Below are 24,790 nucleotides of genomic sequence, written 5' to 3'. Positions count from 1 at the left end.
ATTACCACAGCTCCTCAGTCCTACATCCTGAAGGCAATAGCACAGCAAATACTGTAAAATACAGTCTGTGATATGACATTTTGGCCATATCGCCCAGCCCTACATACACCGTAGGCATTTACACTGTCCTGTGGGGAAACCAGGGTTATCTCCTGCAACAGTGGATCTTGTCCTGTGAGTTTTGGCTTCTACTGAGAATTCAATGGTCATTGAACATAACGATAGAGAGAGAGTAAATCAAATGCTCAATTAGGTTCCTCTCATTACATTGTAAATTCTTACATTGTAAATTACAATAAAAATTCTGTACACATTTGTAGAGTGATTTGCAAAGAGTACACTATGCTTTATGTGAGAGATGTGCATGACTGCTTCTGTACATGCAACATAGCACCACCCTGTAGTGTTTACCCCTCTCTTTCTCCACCCAACAGACAGATGGTGCTATGGAATGCTCTGCCACACTCAGATTATTGGGTGTAAAATAGTAATTTGAGGCAAGCCATTGCAAAGGAAGTGTTTCTGAGAATAAAATGTCGGACTATGTTAGGGCAGACTCCCAAGCCCAAGCGTTTACTAACGGGTCAGGAGATCCCTCTTTTTCTCTTTTGCTCTCTCTCTCTCTCTCTCTTTCTGTCCTCCCCCTCTCTCACACACACAGTTGATACAGATGCGACTAATATATTGGCACCCTTGCACAATTCACTATTTCTTCAAAATTCACTATTTCTTCACAATTTTTCTATTTCTTTTTTGGTGCTCATGCGTATTTTCAAATATACAGCAACAAGAAAATCTTAACTGAACTTTAGATTTTTAATTCACCAAAATGGCCTGGACTAAATTATTCAAACTTCAAATGAATGTTGTTGGAGGCAAGGGATTCTCGTTTACTGGTAATTTATCTGTGGTAAGTTGCAGGTGTCTACTGGGTTAAACTAGCCATTCAACTAGTTTTTGAAAAGACAAATCAGAACATTCTGCTCCATTGCACTGCATTGTACATGTCTTGGTTGCCAATATATTTGACTGCATCTGTATGTTTTGACTTACCCACAGTGTTCAAAGATTCACAGGCCTGGCTATGTAGAGGAGACAGAGTGATAATGGTGGAGGTGGCCTATCAGGATATTGCTTTCAGTACCCTTGCCACTCCTGAAATCAGCTTCTCTGATACAAGTGCCTCTTCTTCGTCTCTGACAGAGCCTATTAGTGCAGACTGTGTGTTGTGTGTGCATGCAAGTGGGCCTATTTATAGCCTATATGGTCAGGAAACACAAACAGCTTCTCACCCTATTACGAGAATGTCCCCTCAGAATGTTAGCGGCATTGCATGGCACTGGCTTTTCTCTACCTGCTACTGGACCAAAGTCAGGCACTGTTTAGAAATTGACCTTTGCTACATGTCCTGTTTTGTTAAACTCTTGATAAGGGCAAAGTAAATTGTTGACTGCTACAGAATAGTATGCCACATCAGGTTGACTCATTCATTATTTCATTTTGTAAAGAGAAAGTGTCTAAAAGAACATGATTATTTAGGTGTTTTCAGTTTCAGTTTTTACTGTAGCATCACATAATGTAAGCCAACACTTTTAAAAAATGTTTTCAATCTATAGATATTTTGTAAAGTGACATGTCTATTCCCATATGGCATATACCTAATTAAGCACTTAAAATCGCATAGAGTATTTGTAGGTTACATGCACGTATATCTCCATATCGATTCTATTTCAAAACCTAGTTCGATTTCATCTTTCTAACTTCCAGTTCACATACAGTAGAATCTCCAGCCTAGATATCCTGTCAGTGTCTACATTTCCTGAACAGCCTGATAGGACAGAGAGCCAGACCTAATCTCTGCTGATTGGTGTCTGTCCACACAGTTGTTACTGGGGGAAACCCCTTTTGATGGAGTGCAGGTGTGCCGTTGTCATCGCCGACAGACTCATTGATCAAAGGTTTCTCGAGGAGCGGAGCTGTCGTCCCTCCGGCTCCAGCTGCCTATCCAAGGATCTGCCTCGAACAGACACTTCCTGTCAGTGGCGATCTCACTTCCTCCCGGCTCTCCTTTCTCTCTGCCGGGCCACGATGAGAGAAGTTGGGCACCAGAACGAGACAAAGGAGAGAGAGAGAAAAAACATTATTTTCCTCTCTTATCCGCCCTGTAACATGCCCTGGACTCAATATTTGTAAAGCATTCATTATTTGCGGTTGACCTATTCATTATGAAGTGATGTACACCCGATAATTACACACCCTCACAAAAGTCAAAAGTTTATGGACGTCGTTGACCATATAGGCTAATTAATGTAGCGTGGCTGGGAATAGCCACACAGAGGAGTGGGATGTCCTTGTGTAACAGTGTCAGTAAATGACAGTGTACTCACTGCTCTCGCACATCAACTCACACCTGCTCAGATAGGTGCTGCCAAAACCACATTGATGGGAGCAGAGGGGCACACACCCACAGCACATAAAGCCATTGAAGTGATAATGACAGTCGTAACAACATCAAAAACATAATCATAATATTGATAATACTTATAGAGTGATTATCATAAATGATGCTCAAACTTAACAGAATATTGATAGTTGCATGGGAGGGTTGATCACAATACATTAAGTTAGATAAAATCAAATGAAAAAGCTTTCAAAGGGACTCGCAAATAGAAACAGATTTTGCATAGTTTCCCAGTAAAGAGAGTGACAGTATTTTGTAGGTTTCACCACAGTAACCAGTGTTTTTGTGGCAGCTGTGGACTCCAATGAGTCAGCAGTGAGTGGTGTTAAGTAAAAATACTTTAAAGTACTACTTAAGTCGTTTTTTGAGGTATCTGTACTTTACTTTACTATTTATATTTTTGCCAACTTTTACTTTTACTTAACTACATTCCCAAAGAAAATAATGTACTTTTTACTCCATACATTTTCCCTGACACCCAAAATATTTGTTTCATTTTGACAGTAAAATGGTCCAATTCACACACTGATCAAGAGAACATCCCTGGTCATCCCTACTGCCTCTGATCTGGCAGACTCACTAAACACAAATTATTTGTTTGTAAATTATGTCTGAGTGTGCCCATGGTGGCTATCCATCAATAACAATAAATGAATAATAATAATTTGAGCAATTCCATTTACTTTTGAGTATATTAAGTATATTTAAAACCAAATACTTTTAGACTTTTACTCAAGTAGTATTTTACTGGGTGACTTTTACTTGAGTCATTTTTTATTAAGGTGTCTTTACTTTTACTCAAGTATGACAATTGAGTACTTTTTCCACCACTGTGAGTCAGTCACTAACATACTCATTGAACCTTCCTCTGGTTCTTTATGGATGGATGGTGTATTTCCTCCATAATGATCATGTCATATTTTATTCACACCATACAGTATAATACATATGTTGGTTTACTGTATGGATTGTAGTGTATATGATTTGTCTGTTTGACTATTTAGCCGTGTAAATAGCTTTCAATACTCCGAATTGATACTCTATTTTCTCATGTTTTGAAGGGTACCATGTTTTAACACCTACTCGCCACACCTTACTTCAGTGGGAATGCCAAAGCCTCTGTTTCTACGTATAATATGATTTGACACTGTTCTCGTGGTCACACATTTACGGATCACTCACCCGTTAGTGTACACACCTGTACTCACACACACTGTACACAGACAGACAGACACAGACAGACACAGACAGACAGTACACTAGTAAGACCAAGAGATCTAAAAATCACAAGTATTTTTTTACAATAACAGCAAAAAGAACAAAAAGAAATGGGTTCTTTTTACAGGTGACAAAGGAAGCAGGAAAATGACCTCTTGAGACCGGTATCTCAGGCGCCGGAGAATAGTGAAATATTAAAGGCAAACACCGATGAATAGATATATGAAAAATGGAGGAGGTGTTCCCTGAATGGACAGATAACACTACTTATTTCTTTACTCAGGGCATGAAACTGCTGAGCCATAAAAGTACAATCAGCTTGATGTTAAAGACTGCTCTATTCACAACCGTATATGAAACTGTGTTTTGTGTGTGTGCGCCCATAAGCAGGAAGGTTCTGATTAGGTGGCCGTATTACCGCCCCACCGGCGGTCACGTGTCATGACTGCAGTCAAATTCCACGTGACCGTTTAGTCACGGTAACTAGGCTTCTCCAAGCTCTGATGCTGCTGATGGTCATTAGTAGCCTACCAAACTTACTTGCTTCCCTGGTACCCCGCACGCTATTGTCCCTGTAATCTAAAATCTAATCAAACACTTGATAGCCCATTGCTCAACATTTCTATAGGCGATGCAATTGTGTGAGAATACCGAGTGATGGCCTTTATTAAAAAGAGGAGGATCCCATCAGCTTTCTATAGGCTAGGCCTACTATATTTATTTCTCAACTTTCCTAATATTAAGCACATTGCTTCTCTTTACAACAGGAGTAAATCCTACCTGGAGGAAAAGCATCATCCATTCGCTATTTAAGTGCATAGACATGTCCTTTTTTACGCTGCCCCTGTTTCGAGGCAGGTGCATGATAATGGTCCATTATATATCAAAACAAATTTCACACCTATATTATTTAGTATATGTAAAGACAAGATTAAATGAAGAATAGTGTGACAATATTAGCCTATTACTTGTGAATGATGCCCAGCTTAATGGAAATCAGCACGTTTCTTTTTTATTTGCAAATCATAGTCACACACCTCATGTAGCCTTTTTTTTTAAATACTAAAATGTATCCCTTATTTTACCAGGCAAATTGACTGAGAACATTCTCATTTACAGCAATGACCTGGGGAATAGTTACAGGGGAGAGGAAGGGGGATGAATGAGCCAATTGTAAGCTGGGGATGATTAGGTAACCAGGATGGTATGAGGGACAGCTTGGGAATTTATCCAGGACACCAGGGTTAACACCCCTACTCTTACAATATGTGCCATGGGATCTTTAGTGACCACAGAGAGTCAGGACACCTGTTTAACGTCCCATCCAAAAGACAGCACCCTACACAGGGCAATGTCCCCAATCACTGCCCTGTGGAATTGGGATATTGCTTTTAGACCAGAGGAAAGAGTGCCTCCTACTGGCCCTCCAACACCACTTCCAGCATCATCTGGTCTCCCATCCAGGGACCAACCCTTCTTAGCTTCAGAAGCAAGCCAGCAGTGGGATGCAGAGTGGTATGCTGCTGCCAAAATATTTAGATAAAATATGTTAATTAAAGTGGCCAAGTAACTTCTTAAAATGAAGCACATTAATCTGCTTTACAACGGCTGTAGAGCCTAACTGGCATACATACACAGAGCGGGAGTTTCAAGTTTGGGGACGATCATTTCACCATAAAAATGCACCTTTCTAATAAAAACATTACATGCATAATTGCATTTGTGGTCACTTTTGACAATGGTGTTTTCCTGCTACTGGAACATACGCGCATACTGCCATGTGTGCATTGCTGCACTTATAATGTGAAGAAGTAGCCTAATAGTTGATCAACATTTTAAGCTAAACGTTCTCATCTGTTGCACCAGGCACATTGTTTAAAACATGTTTTTTGATGCTAGTGGTTGTATTCATTTGGGATCTATTGCATCTGACTATGGACGGTGGAATATGTATTTCTCTCCCAGAATAATTGGGTATAGTAGATTGACATAGGCTAGTGCTTTTGCTGTTCGTTAGGCCTACTCATCTTGTTGGCTGACGAAAAGTAAATGTGGATAGTTCTTCCAATATCTTCAATATGCACCTCAGAATTGGATAAAATAATATAATATAATGCCATAGAACTGCTAAATGAACTAGTGTAGCCCACAGCCATTTGGCATAGCCAGATCAGGGCTTAACATAAGGACAACTCAGAGTATGCTATTCTGTTCTTCTGAAATAGACATTTTCTTCATATCATGTTTCTTTAGACCTGTCTAAAATAAATGATGGATTTATTGTGATGGTGTAGGCTATATTACATGGATTTATTAGACTTTTAAAATGTAAATGTTCCAAAGGTCTGCATCGGTGGCTTGTAGGTTCTGCGTGGAAGCCAGGAGATGCTAAATGTTTTTATTTTAATTAACGGTCAATTATAGTGAGACCGGCAGTTATTTGCTTGACAATCATTGGCTGACAAAATGTCATGACCTCCACAGCCCTAGTTCTGATCGAGCCATTCAGACACATTATTTAAATATTATTGTACAATACCATTGTATTTCATAGTACTTCACCATTAAAAACACATGATTTTATTTAAGCAACTATTAATAGCTTGACATTTCTGCCTGAAGTGGCCGCCCCACCACCGTTGTTATTGTTTTTGTTGAGGAGCGTCTCGCAGCATGGTAAAAGAAAAATGCAGTACGATTGCGCATGCGATAATGTCAGAAGGGGAAAAACTGTTTGGTGTTTGCACTAACTTCTTTGTCTTTGCAATATCGCAAACGGGCGTGGCTGTTTCACCATTAAGGATTACAGATTTAAATAACATTATATGTTTTTAATGGTGAGCAAGCATTGCACCTTTTCTTTTATTTGTATTTTATTATATTAGATGAGTTTATTTGTTTATTAGTCACATGCACAGGGTATTTGTAATTGCAGGGTACAGTGAAATTCTTAGAATGTCCCAGAGGGAATGTCCATAGGGGGAGCAGCAGGGAGGGATATGAGAAGTGAATGAAACAAGTATGATACAAAATTTGGTTGCACCTCAGAGTTGTTGGTTGAGCCCCCTCCACTTCTATCCATATTTTACAGTATCTGAAATGAATTTGATAGAGAGCTGTGAATGCTTGGTGATACGGTATGCTCATCCATTTCTAACAGGCAAAATCAATGTTCCACCACAAGTCTCAGATGACCCATTCAGATATGTCAATAGCTCTCCACAAGATTTAATGATGGCTGTTATTGAGCCTTTAGTTTGCTATTCATTACTGTACTGTACGATTCATAACACATTTGTCTCTGGAGGGCGGTGTTGTGGGAGAAATAGAATGACTAGAATGGGAAAAGCACCTGAGACCACTGTAATTTGAATGCATCCTCAGTGACTTCAAAGGGGAAACCCATTCTAGTAATTATATTTCTATGGTGGTAGGATCCAGGATCCAAGATCCAGGGGCTGGGATGACATTGGTCCATACTATATTTGAGTGTGCAACTTTATTTCTTTATTGAATGACTCTCTGTCATAGAACTGTCAATCCCCTCTCCTTTTTCTCCCCCTTCAGTCCTCCTCTCTATCTGGGTCTAGCCATGGGGGTTCCCTGGGTCCCTCTGCCAATAGACTCTTCCTTTTGTCTCGTCACACTGGCTGTCCTTTGACCGCCTAGGATTCCTAGAGCTTCTCATTGTGGAAGTGGAAGACAGGACAGTTATTCAAAGAGGGGTGACGTGAGATACCTCCCACTGGGCAGAAACTGGTTGAATCAACGATGTTTCCATGTAATTTCAACAACAAAATTCAATGTGAGGACATTGAATCAACTTGGAAAACTGATTGGAAAAAGTCATCAACTTAAGGAATTTTAAACCTAAATTCAATGACAGGGTGATTTTTTGTTGTTGATTTCATATTGAATTAACGTTAGTTGAGAACTCAACCAAATGTAAATTGAACGTCTGTGCCCAGTGGGTTTGTTAGGGAGTGTTTGGACCTCTTGGGAAATAAAACAAAACCTAAATGAATTCAACAAGATGAAACATGTTTTAAAAGAGGCAAACACTCTTTCAATACAAGAGAATAATGTGGTGATAGTGGGTATAATAAATATACTACTGTATATATTTGTTCCCACTGGCATGACACAGACTGGATAAATGCACCCCAGAGAGGTCTGGGATAGACTACCACGTCTCTGCCAGTGTCAGACAGTCAGAGTATGTGTCCCAAGTGGCACCCTATTCTTTTGTAGTGCACTACTTTTGACTAGATCCCTATGGGCCCTGGTCAAAAGTAGTGTACTATATAGGGAATAAGGTGCCATTTGTGACAAATCCAGAAAGTTGAGGACGTGCCAGCCAGGCATCTAATTACTTTCACACCATCTTGATTGGATTAGCTTGCAAAGCTGGAGGCTGCAGTAACCTTTACACATTTATTTTACCCTTATTTTACCAGGTAAGTAGACTGAGAACACATTCTGATTTACAGCAACAATCTGGGTAATAGTTACAGAGGAGGGGGGATGATTGAGCCAATTGGAAGCTGGGGATGGCCAACTGACTTGCCTAGTTAATTAAAGGTTAAATAAAATAAAAAAATAAAAGATGGTATTTCACATCACTTACCCCTGCTTCAGATGACACACTCCATGGTTTTTGTAGGATATTGATTAGCAGTATGTGCTGTTTGGAACAGAGGGTTCTACACAAACTACAAGTGTACAGTGAGACATTGTAGGAAATCATGGAGGAGAATGTATGATGGAGAGTAGTAGCCTCCTGTGGTGGTAATATTTTTCTAACGATCCCAATAAGATTTGCTACCGATCCCATTCTCTCTTTAAACCCTATTTCAACACAATACTAGAATATGTATAACCCTTATAAACTGGCTCTTCCACTCTACCTCCCCCTTTCCCTCTTTATCCCTGTTTATAGCCATTCAATTCCAGACCTCCAGATTTCAAAGTCTCTTTGACTATGCCTCACTCTGTTCTTCCAGAGTTTCAAATGCCATGAGACAAAAACCTGAATAGCAACAAGCCTCAGACTCCTGGAAGTTATATTTTATTAACCATATGAAGAAGGACATGCCAAAGCTTATTATGTCTGCATTTCAAGACCAATATATTGTTATATGTCTGGGAATTTGTCTTTCTATCGACTCTGTACCCTTTTTTCTCTCAAGCTGTCATGTTGTAAAATGTCTGGAGTATGCCATTTTATGTCACTTTAGTATAATAAGTTAATTCATAACCTCTCTAACTCTCTCTCTCTCCCTCTGTCTTTCCCTCTCTCTCACGCTCTCTCATCTTCAGCGTGTGGCTCAGGGTTCTTTAAGTCTTCCCAGGGGGACCACCTGTGTCTCCAGTGTCCCATCAACAGTCGCACCACCAACGAGGGGGCCACCAACTGTGTGTGCCGCAGCGGGTACTACCGCAGCGACTCGGATCCCCCGCAGATACCCTGCACCAGTAGGTTTCTAGACCTTACAGTTCCACATACTCTCCATGGGTGGTACTACACAGTGTTAAGGAACGACACAGTAGAGATTATCATACAGCACTCTATTTAGTAGGCTTTTGTGTATATAAGAATTGTATCAAAATTCACATTTTAAATAATTAATTGACAAATGGTCCCAGGACATTATGGGCCATTATCAATTGTTGAATTGAGTTTTCATTTTGTCTATGAATTTACTAACAGAATCCATCAGCTCAACCCTAATAATGTAAATGCAGGCCTTATGTGGCATTCACTATAGAAAAGCACCTGTCTAGCAAAGACATAATGATTCTGATATATGTTGTGTATAATGCAATGAGCACAAACAAAAGTGCTAACCTCAAGCCAAATCTTTTCAACTTTCACTTTTTTACCAAGACTCCAGCTCCACTCGTACATTTTCACATAAAAAAATACCAAAGTCATGCATTCTTCTAGGTGCCCAAGGGCAAAACAAGGGTTATGTTTCATTCCAACAGCACTGAACTGTTGGAATGTCCCTTCCATTCTCTTCCATTGGTGCACCAGTCCGACAAGGACCTCAGAGAAAATATCCTGAGAGATTTGCATAAGCCTGTCCATTATGAAGGGGGCAGCTGTTTTGAATGTGAAAATGGGGTCTCGGTCACAAATGGAACCCTTTTGCTTTTATAGTGCACTACTTTTGACCAGAGTCCTATGGACACCCTATGGGCCCTGGTGAAAAGTAGTGCACACAAAAAGTCAATAGGGTGTCATTTGGGATGCAGCCAGGGCCACAATGGAGATGTGGCCCTCAGCGGTCTCTCTCTAATTAAAGAGGCAGAAATGAGCATGCGGGGCATTCTTTGTGTCTCTCAGATTCCACCAGGACACTAGTTAACTACCACACTGCTCTTTTCATCGCTCTCTCTTCCTTCTATAGAAAAGTTGATCTGAAGCCTGATGGACTTGAATAGAGCTCATGCAAATACTTTGGAGTCTTTGAATTTAGTGTCCGAATAAAATTTCTATTTGAAATCTTTTGGACATCAGAGCAACCGTGAGGTAATCTTATTTGAGTCAGAAAAATATCTTCATATGATATGATATATACAACCTTGCAGAGAGCATATCCAACTGACTGTCTCTTAGAAAAAATATAAACATTTGGAACCAAGACTAAAAAAGAACTGATGTTGGCACAAGATGGAGGGAAAGTTAACGAAAATATACGCTTAATCCAGTATAAACTAATGTATTGAATTTATTATACAAGAGACAAAACTCACAAATTCTGCAGCACATTGACAGAGTCGTGTCTTAAGTGTAAAACGAACGATGACTCAATAATCCATGCTTTCTGGGAATGCTAGAAAGTCCGAAAGTTGTGGGCGGAGCTAGAAAGTTGGCTGTCAGAAGTATTAACAATGTAACCTTTTAATCCATCTGTCTGCATATTTTAAGACGTCATATTGGGGTCTAGTTACATACACGATGGGTTGGACCATTCTCTTCTCATCACTCATCTTGAAAAAACATATACTAAAAACTTGGAAATCTATCAATCCGCCATCATTATCACAAAGGAAAAATCAAATGATTTATTATTTAAATATTAAAAGTGTGTGGGCTGCAGAGAGAAACAAAATGCAGTTTCAGGCCATGTGGTTGGGAAGTGATGCATGCGCTAGAGATGGGGGGGGGGGTGTGCTAGTGGATCTGGGCAGGAGTGATGTAGTAGATGTTTGCATGTGTATGTTTTGTATTGTTTATAAAAGAACAAAAAAAAAAAAATTGTGTCCGAATATTGAAATGTGGAGACTAGTTTTGTGACCTACTGTATACTACTCCAACCACACAGAGTTAATTTATTGCAGATTTAACCAGCGGTCAACAACCCTGATGCTGGAGAGCTATAGTACAGGGTGTGGGTTGGGTTGGAATCAGACGCTGAATCCCGTGTAGCTCCTTATGACCACTGTCTGGAGTATAAACCTCATCATCACTGATCCTCCCTGAACTCTTCTTTATCTCCCCCCTCTCCTCTGACAGCCATCCCCTCCGCGCCCCAGAGCGTAATCTCGATCGTGAACGAGACGTCCCTGAGGTTGGAGTGGCGCGCGCCACGTGATGGCGGGGGCCGCGAGGACTTGGTCTACAACATCATCTGTAAGAGCTGTGGAGGGGGCCGGGGAGGCTGTTCACGCTGCGGGGACAACGTCCAGTTCATCCCTCGCCAACTGGGCCTGACAGAGACCAGCGTCCACATCAGTGACCTGCTGGCCCACACGCAGTACACCTTTGAGATCCAGGCAGTCAACGGGGTCTCCGACCAGAGCCCCTACTCACCACACTTCTCCTCAGTCAACATCACCACCAACCAGGCCGGTAAGGGAGACAGCAATTCATTCACTCTCCTCTCAAAGTACTATGTTCCAGTGCGAAGTTCAGTGAAGAGATATTATCAGGAGTGTGTTCAGTCTGATAAGGAGTGGCACAGGAAATATTACACCTAATATGGGTTTAGATATTTTGATGGTATTTTGCAAGGGCAAGATCTGTATAAGTAAACCTATATGTCTTGTAGTACCAATGAACAATGTCTGTGTAAGCAATGTTTATGATGTCTGCCTGAACAATTTAGCGACAGATGTGTGACCCTTATTAGTATTGAGTGAGTTCAATTGCATTTAGGGCACTTGAAATGCAGTATTCAGACATGATTTACTGCGTTATTTGTTGAGGTTCAAATTTCAAATGGACTGGGTGTTAAGTAGTGTTGATATTAGGGTCAGGCTATACACTTCCTACTCTCTGCCCTTAACACTGTAGTCTTTTCTCCACTGCACTAGCTGTCAGTCCTAATTACTGTCTGGGATGGGACTGTGAAAAGAGCAAACTCAGGTTCCCATGAGCCCCAGTGTTTTTACAGGGTATAACCGAAAGCACTGTTACATAAACATGCCCTAATTAAGCCCTCATTAGGAAAGGCCTTGTGTGTGTCTTTGCCTGCTGAGTGAATATTTCACACATCAGAGTGAAAACAAATACATTATTACTATTAGTTTTTTCAGTGAATGGGTGGCTGTAATAATACTCAATAAACCATCTCCGATGTTCCTGGCTCTTTGTTCCTTGCTGCATCATTAGTCTTGTTCTTGATTACCAGGGGATTTGAAAGCTTCTTCCTAGTGTTGTAGTAATGTCACTAACCTTAACCCTTTTCTCTCTCACTCACTCACTCACTCACTCACTCACTCACTCACTCACTCACTCACTCACTCACTCACTCACTCACTCACTCACAGCACCATCGGCTGTGTCGATTATGCACCAGGTGAGCCGGACCCCTGACAGCATCACTCTCTCCTGGTCCCAACCGGACCAGCCCAACGGCCTCATACTGGACTATGAGCTGCAGTACTATGATAAGGTAAAGTCAGTTGACAGGTTTTACTACTGTAATTCAAACAGTGAGCAGATCCAGTCTTACACCCTTTGTGTGTGTGTCTGTGTGTTCCAGAGCATGGCAGAGTGGAACTCATCGGTGGTGCGCAGTCAGACCAACACAGCAGTCATCCGGGGCCTGAAGCCCGGAGCTATATACGTCTTCCAGGTACGGGCTCGAACCGTGGCCGGATTCGGACGCTTCAGCGGAAAGATGTACTTTCAGACCATGACCGAAGGTATGCCATTCGAACCAGTGTTTTTCAAACACTTTTGAATTATCTTACCGGGTATATGGTATAGTCCCAAAAGTTCAACATTACAGAGTAGGCAAACCTTGTAGACGTTAATAGGAGGAATGGGTTTGTTTTGTTGTGTATTTGCAGAGGAGTACAAGTCCAGCTTTCAGGAGAAGCTCCCCCTCATCATTGGCTCAGCTGCTGCAGGTGTGGTCTTCATCATCGCTGTCGTCGTATTGGTCATCGTCTGCAACCGAAGAAGCTCTGAGAGAACAGAATCTGAATACACAGACAAGGTCCAGCACTACACCAGTGGCCACAGTGAGCAACATGGTTTACAGACAACCTTCTATCCATGGGAAATGGGTTGAATAGTGGAGTGAAACATTTGTTAAGGAATAACACTACCATCCTGGGGACAGTGGTGACATTTCCATTAGATGTAGAATACTGGAAGTTAAAGGTTACTACTATATCTAACCACCTGTATCAGGTCTAAGCCCAGGCAAGATTCCAGCTGCTGTTTTCTGTAGCCAATACGTACTCCCAGGCTGTATATTATGCATATCCTCTGTTTTTTCTCTGTTTCTCCTTCCAAGTGTCTCCAGGAATGAAGATCTATATCGACCCCTTCACTTATGAGGACCCCAACGAGGCAGTGAGGGAGTTTGCCAAAGAGATTGACACCTCCTGTGTCAAGATTGAACAAGTCATTGGCGCAGGTAAAAAATCAACCGGTGAAGGTGAAAACCCTATATACTGTACATTATAACATATACATAATAACACAGATTAAGCTTAGTCCTGGACTAAAAAACATTCTCAATGAAGATTCTCAGTTGAAGGCACTTTTTAGTCCTTGACTAGACTTAATCTGTGTCTGGGAAATTGCCCTATAAAATGTTATATTGATATGCAGTGTTGATTAAACCCAATAATACATCTTGTAAGATATTCTTACAGTACATTTAAGATATCCAAGTTACAGTCCCATGTCACACCACTATAAGACTTATCCAAGTGCTATATCAGAGTCCTTTGCTGATGGACAGTATATCTGAAACCTGAACCTATTATTGTTCAGGAGAGTTTGGGGAGGTGTGCAGCGGGAACCTGCGTCTCCCTGGGAAGAGAGAGATCCTGGTGGCCATCAAGACACTGAAGGCGGGCTACACAGAGCGCCAGAGGCGGGACTTCCTGTCTGAGGCATCCATCATGGGTCAGTTTGACCACCCCAACATCATCCACCTGGAGGGCGTGGTCACCAAGAGCGCCCCCGTCATGATCATCACTGAGTTCATGGAGAACGGATCGCTGGACTCCTTCCTCAGGGTCAGTACAGATACAGATCTTCATTTCATTACCTTGTTACAGGAGAAGTTTCCTAGTGTATTTGAGGTTTGCAATTTCCACAGCATTGTTTCCACTTCATTTAAACCCCACAAATCGATGTGATGACGTTGAATCAACATGGAAAAGTCATTGGATTTGCAAAAAGTCATCAATGTAAGAGCATTTTGAACTAATCCAATGATATGGTGAAATGTTTATTTCTTCAATTTATTTTGTAAATATTTTCATAACTCATTCACCTGTTTTATTCAGTGCATGTGACAAATAAAACATGTGGGCATGAAGTACCTAAATAACATGAACTACATGCACCGGGACCTGGCTGCCCGCAACATCCTGGTCAATAGCAACCTGGTGTGTAAGGTATTTGGTTGATTTCACGTTGAATTCACGTTTGTTAACAACTCAACCAAATGTAAATCTAAACTAGACGTTGAGCTGACGTCTGTGCCCAGTGGGGATTTTCCCTTACGAAAAATGTAGCAAACTGGCCCAAATGAAGGTCCTAGATATGTAGGTCAGTGGGCCTCAAAGTTGGGCATCTCAATACTCTGGAGAGACCTCTCCTTTTCTACTTTCCTCCTTCTTCCAGACATGTATCAGGTTACATCAGGTGGCTTTCACCTGTCTTGTCTTTTGGATCAGTGCAAACAAATGGAAAGGCGACTAGATTAGGAGAGGAGTACCTAAAGGCTAGATCTCTGCCTAATCTCAGTGATGAATTTCTGAGATAATAGAATCAAAATTATATTTAGACGTGAAGCATTGTAGGTCATATGAAATATCACAGTAACCATACAGATTTTTCAACTATTTTCAACATCAAGAACCCAATGGATTCAAGAACACAGTGGCTGTCTTTCCTTCACATCTACACTTAATAGGTTTTTGGTTTTTGATTAGTTCTGGTGGGTCCCTCCCGGGCTGGCCCAGGTGTGAGGTGTGTAGAGTGGGCTTAGTTAAATCCAGTGAGCTCACAGATCCAGGTGAGCGGATCAACCAGACGCTCAATTTTGTGTGGCTAACAATGCTAGGGCAACTAATATGAGAACCAGCCACATTTTTTGGAAAGTGTAACACATATCAGAGAATATAGCATACAACATAATATAGCATTGCATAACATAGCTTAATATAGCTTAACATATCAATATGGCATAACATAGTATAACATAGCATAGCAATATAACATTTCAGTGTTTTTTTTAAAGCAAAATGATGGGCAGTTCACGGTGATCCAGCTGGTGGGCATGCTACGTGGCATTGCGGCGGGCATGAAGTACCTAAATGACATGAACTACGTGCACCGGGACCTGGCTGCCCGCAACATCCTGGTCAATAGCAACCTGGTGTGTAAGGTATCTGACTTCGGGCTCTCGCGGTTTCTGGAGGAAGACACATCAGATCCCACCTACACCAGCGCCCTGGTGAGTGTGGCTCTGTCCCAATATCCATACTTCCATACTATATAGTATGAAGCAATGTATTTTGGGCAAGTTAGACCCCACAAACACCAGTGTCCTGGTGATTATGGCTCTGTTCCAATCATAGGAATAGATTATATTTCTATGGTCCCAATATACACACTAGAATACCACTTATTATGAAGCAATGTATTGGGCATGCATTCTAAGTGGTATGCTAGTATGGAAATGTATCAGGTTTGAGATTATACATGCAGGACACATCCTAATAGTCTAATGTGGATTCCTCTCCTCGGCTCATTCCTTTCATCACCACTGATTTGCAAGTATAGGACACAGGAAAGCAATATCAGTGTCTCAACAAAGGATTTGCTTTTACGTGTCCAGTGCTATCAGATCAGTGCAGAAGAAGACAACGAAACAACGCCACTTCTTGAGACTACTGAGATCCACCCACAACCTATGCTTTATTTGCGGGCTGCAGTCTGGTTTTCTACCCTTCTCCTGAAGTGTGCACTGAAGTACTCCTTCTTAGAGATTTAAAAGAAATGGTCTGGTTTAAGAAATATGGTGGAAACTGACTAAGTCACTCTGGAGAAGATGATCTACTTAATGACCAAAATGTAACTCCCTTCAGGCATACTTGCACCAATCCAATACTTCTAAATGCATGAGGGGAGTGACCAAGTGCACAGTCCTGGCTGAAGGGTGGAGAATTGGTACGGAACACTTGTCTGTCTTTACAGGGAGGGAAGATCCCTATCCGATGGACCGCCCCGGAAGCCATTCAGTACAGGAAGTTCACCTCCTCCAGTGATGGGTGGAGCTACGGCATCGTCATGTGGGAGGTGATGTCATACGGTGAGAGGCCCTACTGGGACATGAGTAATCAAGATGTGAGTATCCAGGAGGAGTCATTATCATCATCGTTTCACCTACAATGTTTAGTCCTAAAGCAGATTGTTGCAGTCACTTGGAGAAAACAGAGAGAAAAGGGGGGAGGGAGCGATTGAGACAGAGAAACACATTCAGAGAGAGAGAGACTGAGACAGTCTTACTATACATTTTATTCAGGCTGTATTAACTACATGGGAAGACCAACAATTTAGGCCAAGGCCTCTATTAATTTTCATATCAATCTGTGCCAATGCCCTGTAGGTGATCAATGCCATAGAGCAGGACTACCGGTTGCCCCCGCCCATGGACTGTCCTAGTGCCCTGCACCAGCTCATGCTGGACTGCTGGCAGAAGGACCGCAACAACCGGCCCAAGTTCAGCCAGATTGTCAACAACCTGGACAAGATGATCCGCAACCCCAACAGTCTGAAGGCCATGACGCCGCTGTCATCAAGGTAAGGCACTCACGGGCTGTGTCTCAGTCATCTTAAATAGCTTCCATCCTTTCCTCATCTCCTTTCCACAATGCCGACCACACATTTTAGTGGACTCTCCAGTCCAAGGAAAGGACTTAAGGAAAGGAAGCTGTAAAGGACAGACTCATGCACTGTTTCATCTGATGCTCTTTGATTCACTGTTTCTTTCTCTTTACTCCTTTCTTTTGGGTTCTCACTGGGTTCTCAATGGATTTGTTTGGGTTGTCATTGGGTTTGTCTGGGTTCTCACTGGGTTCCTCTCCTGTTTCTAGTGTTCACCTACCTCTGCTAGACCGCAGCACGCCTGACTTCTCCAGCTTCAGCACCGTGGATGAGTGGCTGGATGCCATCAGGATGGGCCAGTACAAGGAGAACTTTGCCAATGAGGAGTTCACCAGCTTCGATGTGGTCTCCCAAATGACCACAGAGTAAGTTAACCTCCCCCGACACCCTCCCCCTGCTAAATGTGTCCTAGACTGTGTTGAATGTGTTTTAGACTAATCTTAATGTGTCATAGACTGTCCTAGATGTGTAGTGGACCTAGACTGTGTTAAAAGTGTTCTAGACTGTGCTAAATCCGGCCTCATAGACTGTGCTAAATGTGTTGTAGACTGCTGTGTTGCTGACTTGCTAAATGTGTCGTAGACTGCTGTGTTGCTGACTGCTTTCTCTCTCTCCAAAGGGACATCCTCCGAGTAGGGGTGACGCTAGCAGGCCACCAGAAGAAGATGCTGAACAGTGTCCAGTCCATGCGGGCCCAGATGAACCAGATCACCTCTGTGGAGGTCTGACCTCTAGACGGGGAGGACAGCAGACTATACCGGACCCCCAGCCTGGTCTCCCTGTCAGACTGTGACCCTCCACCCCCATCAGACCCCTTTCTCTAGACCGTCTTCCCATGAGTTCAGTCAACAGTCTGCAGCCTGTACTGTACGCTCAGTCTGGTCAGTTTGCAGCCGTGCTCAGTCCACAACCACCGCCCCCTCATATGTTAAGTCTGTCTCTAGTGCTGAGCCTACGACTGTGTCCAGACTGTGTCCGGTCTCCAACTGCAGCCTGTCTGTGTTGAGTGCACAGCTGCAGCCCCTCCCTCTGTTTGTAGTAGGATATTGTTTACAGTCTATTAGTTGGATATGATTTCTACTAGTCCCCAGACTGAAACTCAACAACAAGACTGCCCTTTAAAAGGGCTATTAAGAGAAGGTTGGGACCAGACTTCATAGGACTTTACTCTCATCTTTCACAGTGAGGTTCTGAGGGTATCAGCGACTCCAACAATATGACCAGTACTCTGAACGGAGTGGATGGAAAAATGGCAGACTTCAATACAGTTCCATAGACTTTATGGATGTAAAATGAAATTACTCATCTTCTAGAAGCATCAGACTCAGCGTTCTTGTGAATAAGGCTCTCTTTTGACAGTTAGAAAATTGTGGCAATTATATTTCTGTTTGCTACCTACAGTACCTACACTTCCAATCTCTTGAAAATACATTTTCAACGTTTTTTTTAAACCTTTGAACACACTACTTCCAACAGCCCAAAAAAACCATAATATAAATGTAATGTACTGTGCATGTCATTGTCTGGTACATATCAGATGCACCTGAATCTCTGTCTGCAGACTATGCGCTGCACGTAGGGCCCCGCGGTTGCTAGGGTTCTCAGTCGGGGTCTCAACTTACTGTTGAGAGTTAGAAACGTAGATTACACAAGGTGACATTTCGGAATTTGGTTGTACATCAGCAGTTCCAAAATTATTGGGAGATTTTTTTTAATTTTTGTGGTTGTTTTAGCTTTATACTCCAGCACTTTGGATTTGAAATGGTACAATAACGATGAGGTTAAAGTGCAGACTGTCAACTTTATTTTGAGGGTATTTTCATCAATATCAGGTGAACCGTTTAGAAATAACAGCACTTTTTGTACATAGTCCCCACATTTTAGGGGACCAAAAGTATTGGGAGAAATTCACTTACATGTTTATTAAAGTATTTGCTATTTGTTTTGGTTGTGTTTCAGATTATTTTGTGCCCAATAGAAATTTATGGTAAATAATGTATTGTGTCATTTTGGAGTCACTTTTATTGTAAATAAGAATAGGATATGTTTCTAAACACTTCTACATTAATGAGGATGCTACCATGATTATGGATAGTCCTGAATTAATTGTGAATAATGATGAGTGAGAAAGTTACAGAAGCATAAATATATCTCTCTTCGAAAAATGCTAACCTTCAATGTTATATGAAATGGTAAGAGGTTAGCAAGTCTTGAGGGTATGATATTTGTGCGTCTAACTTTCTCACTCATTATCATTCACAATTCATTCAGGGCTATCAATAATCATTGTATCATCCACATTAATGTAGAGTGTTTAGAAACAAATGAAACATACCATCAAATGTAAGCTGACAGTCTGCACTTTAACCTCATTGTCATTGTATCATTTCATATCCAAAAGGTTGGAGTACAGAGTCAAAACAACAAAAAATGTGTCACTGTCACAATATTTTGGAGGTCACTATATTGTCAGTCAGTGACAGTAACTCAATTAGCCCATGTCAGCTAACCAAATCTTGTTTAGGATCCCCTAAACCCTAGGGTCTCTCCGTTGTTTCTCTCTCTTCTGGGAATCGCAGGTTGCCATAGCCACTAAACCATGTCGGCCATTTTCACTGTTTTGGAGTTCTGCTCTGTGCAATCTTTGCTTCAGTGACTCAGTGAGTAGTTTTTTTAATGTTTCAATGTGCACCTTAATGATGAAGTAGGATGGGCGCTACCATGAATTCTTCCATTACAAAAATGTTGTGTGCAAAGTTTGGATTACGCTTTCCTTTTGCCCTCCGCTATGTTTAAAGGATCTCATGTGAATACCAATGTACTTTGGTCCTGTCATGAAAAAGCACTTGTCCTCCCCTTTATGGTACATACAAAATGGCTGCCTTAGGTTATGCAGAAAGGTGTTCTATACTGTACTTGCACAAAATAGCAGCCTCTGAAGCGCCACAGGTGGGAAATGATTAGAAAAGTAGCCTGCTGGTATTTAAGACTTCACAGAACACTGTGCTCATTTGGTTTGTTTTTAAGTGGTTTTTATTTTTTGTTTTTATACTGCTACCATGATCACCTTTGACAGTATGGAGCTGTGAATTGTCACGTAATCTGGGGTCATACACTGCCAGCATATTGACATGTATATACTGTTGCTGTTACTATTTAAAAAGCTAGAACACGTGTTTATGAATCGTCTCAGAGAAAAGTGGGGACTTTTTAAAGAAATGGATGAAAGGTCATTTAAAAAAAGGACAGGCTTCAGTTTTTGTTGTACTGAGAGGTAGGGTCTACGTCTTCCTCCTATTGTGGCAGCACAAATCACAACAAGTTTACACGTTGATACTCCGTCCATAACGTACTGAACTTGAGGTTCAGGGATCAGCAGGAAAACGTTTTAAATGTTTTTGAAAAGTGTTGTTCTAAGCAGCCAAAAGATACTAGACAAGTAAAACCAGGATATTGCAACCTCTGCTCCTTGAGTGCTACAGTGTCTGCATGCTTCCATTGTCTCGGCCCTTCATGGATAAATCGCAATCAGCCATTCCAGCATCTCACATAGCATTTAATAGTTAAAAATAAGGTACTAATTAGGAGACAACTCAATGAGACAACAGTCTTATTAAAATGTTATACTACTGCTACCCAACCAACAAACTCTGCTTTTCTGGGGAAAAGAGACACTCCCCACTTCAATAAATAGGGATATGTTCTTCAAAATACTATCATCTGCAGTTCTTTACAGATACATTGTCCTCATCTTATTATGTATTATCTGTTGTTTAGCATAGCTTCTCATCAAGGTACAGCTTGTGCATTAATGTGTTGGAAGCTTTGCTATTTGATTCATATAGGATAGCCCCAGACACTAATTTACTTTTTTTTTATAGGCCTAGCATAACAAGTGGGGAGGCAATGTACTATACAAGATCTGAATTTGTGAATGAAGACTGTCAAATCAAACAAATCTTTATTTGTTTATTTTTTGCTTCTGTCAACAAATACACTCAGAAAGAGCCTGTCATCTCTGAGTGTGTGCCATTTGCTAACAAAAGAAACCAAAAGGACGCTTCTACTGTAACCTCAAGTCAATATAGTTGTGCCCTCTATATGACCACATTTAAGTTTTTGTCATTCTCTGTGTGTAAAAATAACTCTCATTCCCTATGCTGGTCCCATGTTAAAACTGTACTATTACTATACCTCTATACCGTTATAGTACCTTTTTCACATTCTTTCACTTTTGTCCTCCGTCCTTGGTCTACCCCCCCCTCCGTCCAGTCCTAACCACTGTGATTGCATTGGGACATCTTGTTTTCTGTATAAATGTACATTGACTGTAACCCTGTGAAGGATGTAACAATTTTAATTATTTGTAATACTGTTATTTGTCTATTTTATAAAAAAAAAGACAAAACAAAAGAAAACAACATCTACAACAACAAACTGAAAAGCCGGTACAACTGTTTCAATAATAATAATAATAAAATATTGGTTACATTCTGTCTCAAAGTACTCTTATTTTCTTCAAGAACTTTTCCCCTTTATCTTGCATTACATTTATATTTCATCAAATAAAGATGTTATCCCTTACTATTTTCTATATTTGACCATGTCTTCTACTTATGTGTTTTATCTTCACTGTAAAATAACTGGTCCTGAGACTGTAAAGAACACATTGAACACAAGAGGGAAGTAGAGACCACTCTAGGATATTTGTCCAACAATGTCAACAGTCAAGATGCTTGTCTGCTGGTTTTTGCATTGGTGAGCATTTGCCCGAAGTCTCATCTGTTTAGTCTTTTATCGTATTGTAATTACATTTCCAAATAGAAGAATTGGAAGCCTTGATTCCAAGTTGTACATCAACAGTTTTCTTTCACTCACTGGGTCATTGTGTGGTCATGTGTGCTTTCTGAGAGAGTGCTGTCATTCTTTACCATCAAATGTAAACAAATTCTGAGCAAATCCGTATATATACATACATCTGTCAATGTAACGGACGTGGGTGCAACTTTCTCTGCTAGATTAGAGATTTCCTCAGCTGAAGACATTTGTGATCAAGTACTTCTGGATTCCTTTATTTCAGAAACATAATCTGGGTAAGTGTATCCCATTTCTCAGAAGGCACATTGTACTACATCCTCGAAAGCCTGCCTGCCTGCCTGCCTGCCTGTCTGTCTGTTTGTCTGTCAAATTCCTGCAGCTTGATCCTGATTCTTGATAGTACAGAATGTAGCTAGACTTCCGTCAGATATCACAAAAGATGACTCACATGGCTGCCAACCTTGTTCAAGTCTCACAGTTGGCAGGTGTGGTGTTTGGACACACGCACGCACGAACACACAGAATAACTGACAGGTGGTCTCAGGTTTCTTTTTGAAGAAGAACAAGATGTCTGTCTAACTTTCCACAGTGGTACTCCCCCCTAAGAGCCCTAGCTCTCTGTCCTTGACTGGCACCCAGGCTGGGTACACAGCCAACAGTCACACCTGCCAACGTGCAACTAAAGAAGTGACAGCTGGAACCCACTGTCTTGGATGCTTAGGTCACTTTGAGAATGACCGTTGGAAAGTGAGGCGCCATGCTTTTCCATGGCGCCTCCCTCCCTCCCTCCCAGCCCTGTATGTGCAGCTGTTCCTGACCCAGGGTGCCACACATTAGGTTACACTGACATTTATTTACATGCTAAACCTGAACTGCATGGGGGGGAAACAACTTAGCCTATTTTCACTTCATAGGGCCCTAATGGCCTCTGCAGGGAAGCTCCCTACAATTACACTAAAGAATACTGACTTATCAACTAGTCAATAACAATAATAATTTCTGTGTTGGTGCCAATGAAATTAGTGATTAATGTTGATGCAGGCAGGTGCACAGATAGGGCTCTAGGGGTGCCTGAGCACCTGCCCTGTTGCCCTCCTATAAGTGAAGTGCCCTTTCCATTTTTTTCAACTTTTAGTCACATTTTTCTCCTGTTCTAAAAAGAAATGCCCATCAAATTCGCTAATTTCTAATTTTTGAATCTTGGAAAATGTCCCCTCCCCCGCTCCTCTGCCCACACGGGAGTGCTCACTCAGCTGCACTGCACGCATCCTCCTACTGCTGTACAAGCAGAAACTACAACTCAGATGTAAGCAGCAGTACAAACTTCAATCACAGGTAAAGACTAGTTACATTGTAACAACAGCATAGCTAACAGTTAGCTAGCTAACTAGTTAGCTGATTTACATAATCTCCATTACTGGGATTCATTGGAATTTACCCTTCTTACAGGGACCTCCAACTCCAGGTGCTCCCCCTCCCTAACATTCAAAATTATTTTCACCAGCAGTGACTGGGGAGTTTGTCAGGATCAAAAGAAACATGAAATCAAGACATCTTTTTTTTAATGACATTTTTTATTAGGATTTTTTTTAATGTACTTTTTCTTCCACTTCGGAAATGTGGAGTACATCGGTAGGAAACAAATCTAATTTAATACATTTTCTATTTAATTCTAAGGCTGTAAAATGTCAAGATTGTGCAAGGGGTGTGTAGACTTTTACTAGTGACTGTGTATATTTGTTATACCAAGACCCAATGGCCTGGTAGCAAACTGGGGAAAAACTCACTTTTTCAAAAGAAAAACTGCTTTTTTTTAAATTCATATTTTATTTTATTGATATTTTTCAGGGGGTGCTGCAGCACCCTCAGCACACCTGCTTCCCACGGTTATATCTGTGACATGCTATTCCCAGCAAGCATGTTTGATGTATCAGGAAATGCTCTTGGTGGACATAGCATATATTCTGTTTCTGTAACTGCGGTCTGTGGACATAATGTCTGACTACTGTACTGTAGCATAGAGGTAAATAGCATGTAAACAACAACAGCTGGCAAATCAGCTGCCATTGGTAAGGTAACTGCCATTGGGAACACATTGCTTAGTTTAAGGTACAGTATTTCTGAGGACCACTGGGCTTTTGCAGTGGATGTGTTAAAACTGTAGTGTATGTACTGTATGTTTTTCTAACTGTGTATGTATAGGACATGCATTAAAGCTACATGAGTGGATTGTATGAGACAGCCATTCAGCTTGTTGCTCAGGAAAGGCACGAGACAAACGCATCACCCCGCTGTGGCAAGCTGTCATGTGATGGCGTTCCTCAATATGACACTTTTGGGATATTCGCTTGTGCTGCACAGGCAGCTTCACACCACGGTGGATGTTTAGAGCATGTTGTCATGGCAACAGAGCTGGGATGGCCGGATCGTGCAGCACAGTGAGACAGAGGACAGTTGAGGAGGAGATGTATGTGATGATGATTCCCAAGGATCACGGTCGTCAGGATTATATTCCTCCTGGGATTCTGCGAGCCATGTGACATCATCACAACATGTGAGTTGGGTATCTGATGTCATTTGGACACGAGTCACTGTCGGTAGCTCCCCAGCCCATACGGTTGGATATAAATACCCATGCATTCAGTGAGTCTAGCCTTCCGATGCTTAGATCCTCACAGTATATTCTTCTTCTGACTCACAGACGAAGTCCCTCGTTAATTGTTCTGACGAAGGAGTAATGAGACTCTGAGGGTCGACCCTCCTGCAAACTCACACCACCTTCTGGCTTACCCTATCGCCCTCCACCCCCCGTCCCCCGCTCTCCCCACCCTCCCCAGCGCACGTCTCTGGTTTGCTAGTTTCTATTTACCCCCCCTCCCTTACTCTCTCTCTCGCTCTCTCTCGCTCACTCCCTCTCTCTCACT

At 41.6% G+C, this 24,790-nt stretch overlaps 1 protein-coding gene across 2 annotated transcripts in view; it reads left to right on the top strand.

Annotated features, from left to right (window-relative positions):
- LOC106566817 (ephrin type-B receptor 2) overlaps positions 1–21,492 on the top strand; it is a 56,860-nt gene extending 35,368 nt beyond the window's left edge. The window contains exons 4-15 of one of the 2 annotated variants that reach the window (XM_014135243.2): positions 8,999–9,154; positions 11,202–11,537; positions 12,458–12,582; positions 12,673–12,835; positions 12,983–13,156; positions 13,435–13,557; positions 13,920–14,167; positions 15,400–15,615; positions 16,359–16,508; positions 16,771–16,964; positions 17,258–17,413; positions 17,668–21,492. In XM_014135243.2, coding sequence (XP_013990718.1) covers positions 8,999–9,154; positions 11,202–11,537; positions 12,458–12,582; positions 12,673–12,835; positions 12,983–13,156; positions 13,435–13,557; positions 13,920–14,167; positions 15,400–15,615; positions 16,359–16,508; positions 16,771–16,964; positions 17,258–17,413; positions 17,668–17,776 — 2,150 coding nt within the window. In that variant the 3' untranslated portion in view covers positions 17,777–21,492. Of the gene's footprint in view, positions 1–8,998; positions 9,155–11,201; positions 11,538–12,457; positions 12,583–12,672; positions 12,836–12,982; positions 13,157–13,434; positions 13,579–13,919; positions 14,168–15,399; positions 15,616–16,358; positions 16,509–16,770; positions 16,965–17,257; positions 17,414–17,667 lie in introns of both variants that reach the window. The other variant, XM_014135242.2, reaches the window with a different exon arrangement.
- The last annotated feature ends 3,298 nt before the right edge of the window (positions 21,493–24,790 follow it).

The sequence above is a fragment of the Salmo salar genome, chromosome ssa13, assembly GCF_905237065.1.
Source record: "Salmo salar chromosome ssa13, Ssal_v3.1, whole genome shotgun sequence".
Lineage (NCBI taxonomy): Eukaryota > Metazoa > Chordata > Actinopteri > Salmoniformes > Salmonidae > Salmo > Salmo salar.
The sequence above is the reverse complement of the archived record's forward strand: the minus strand, read 5'-3'. Positions and strand labels throughout refer to the sequence as shown.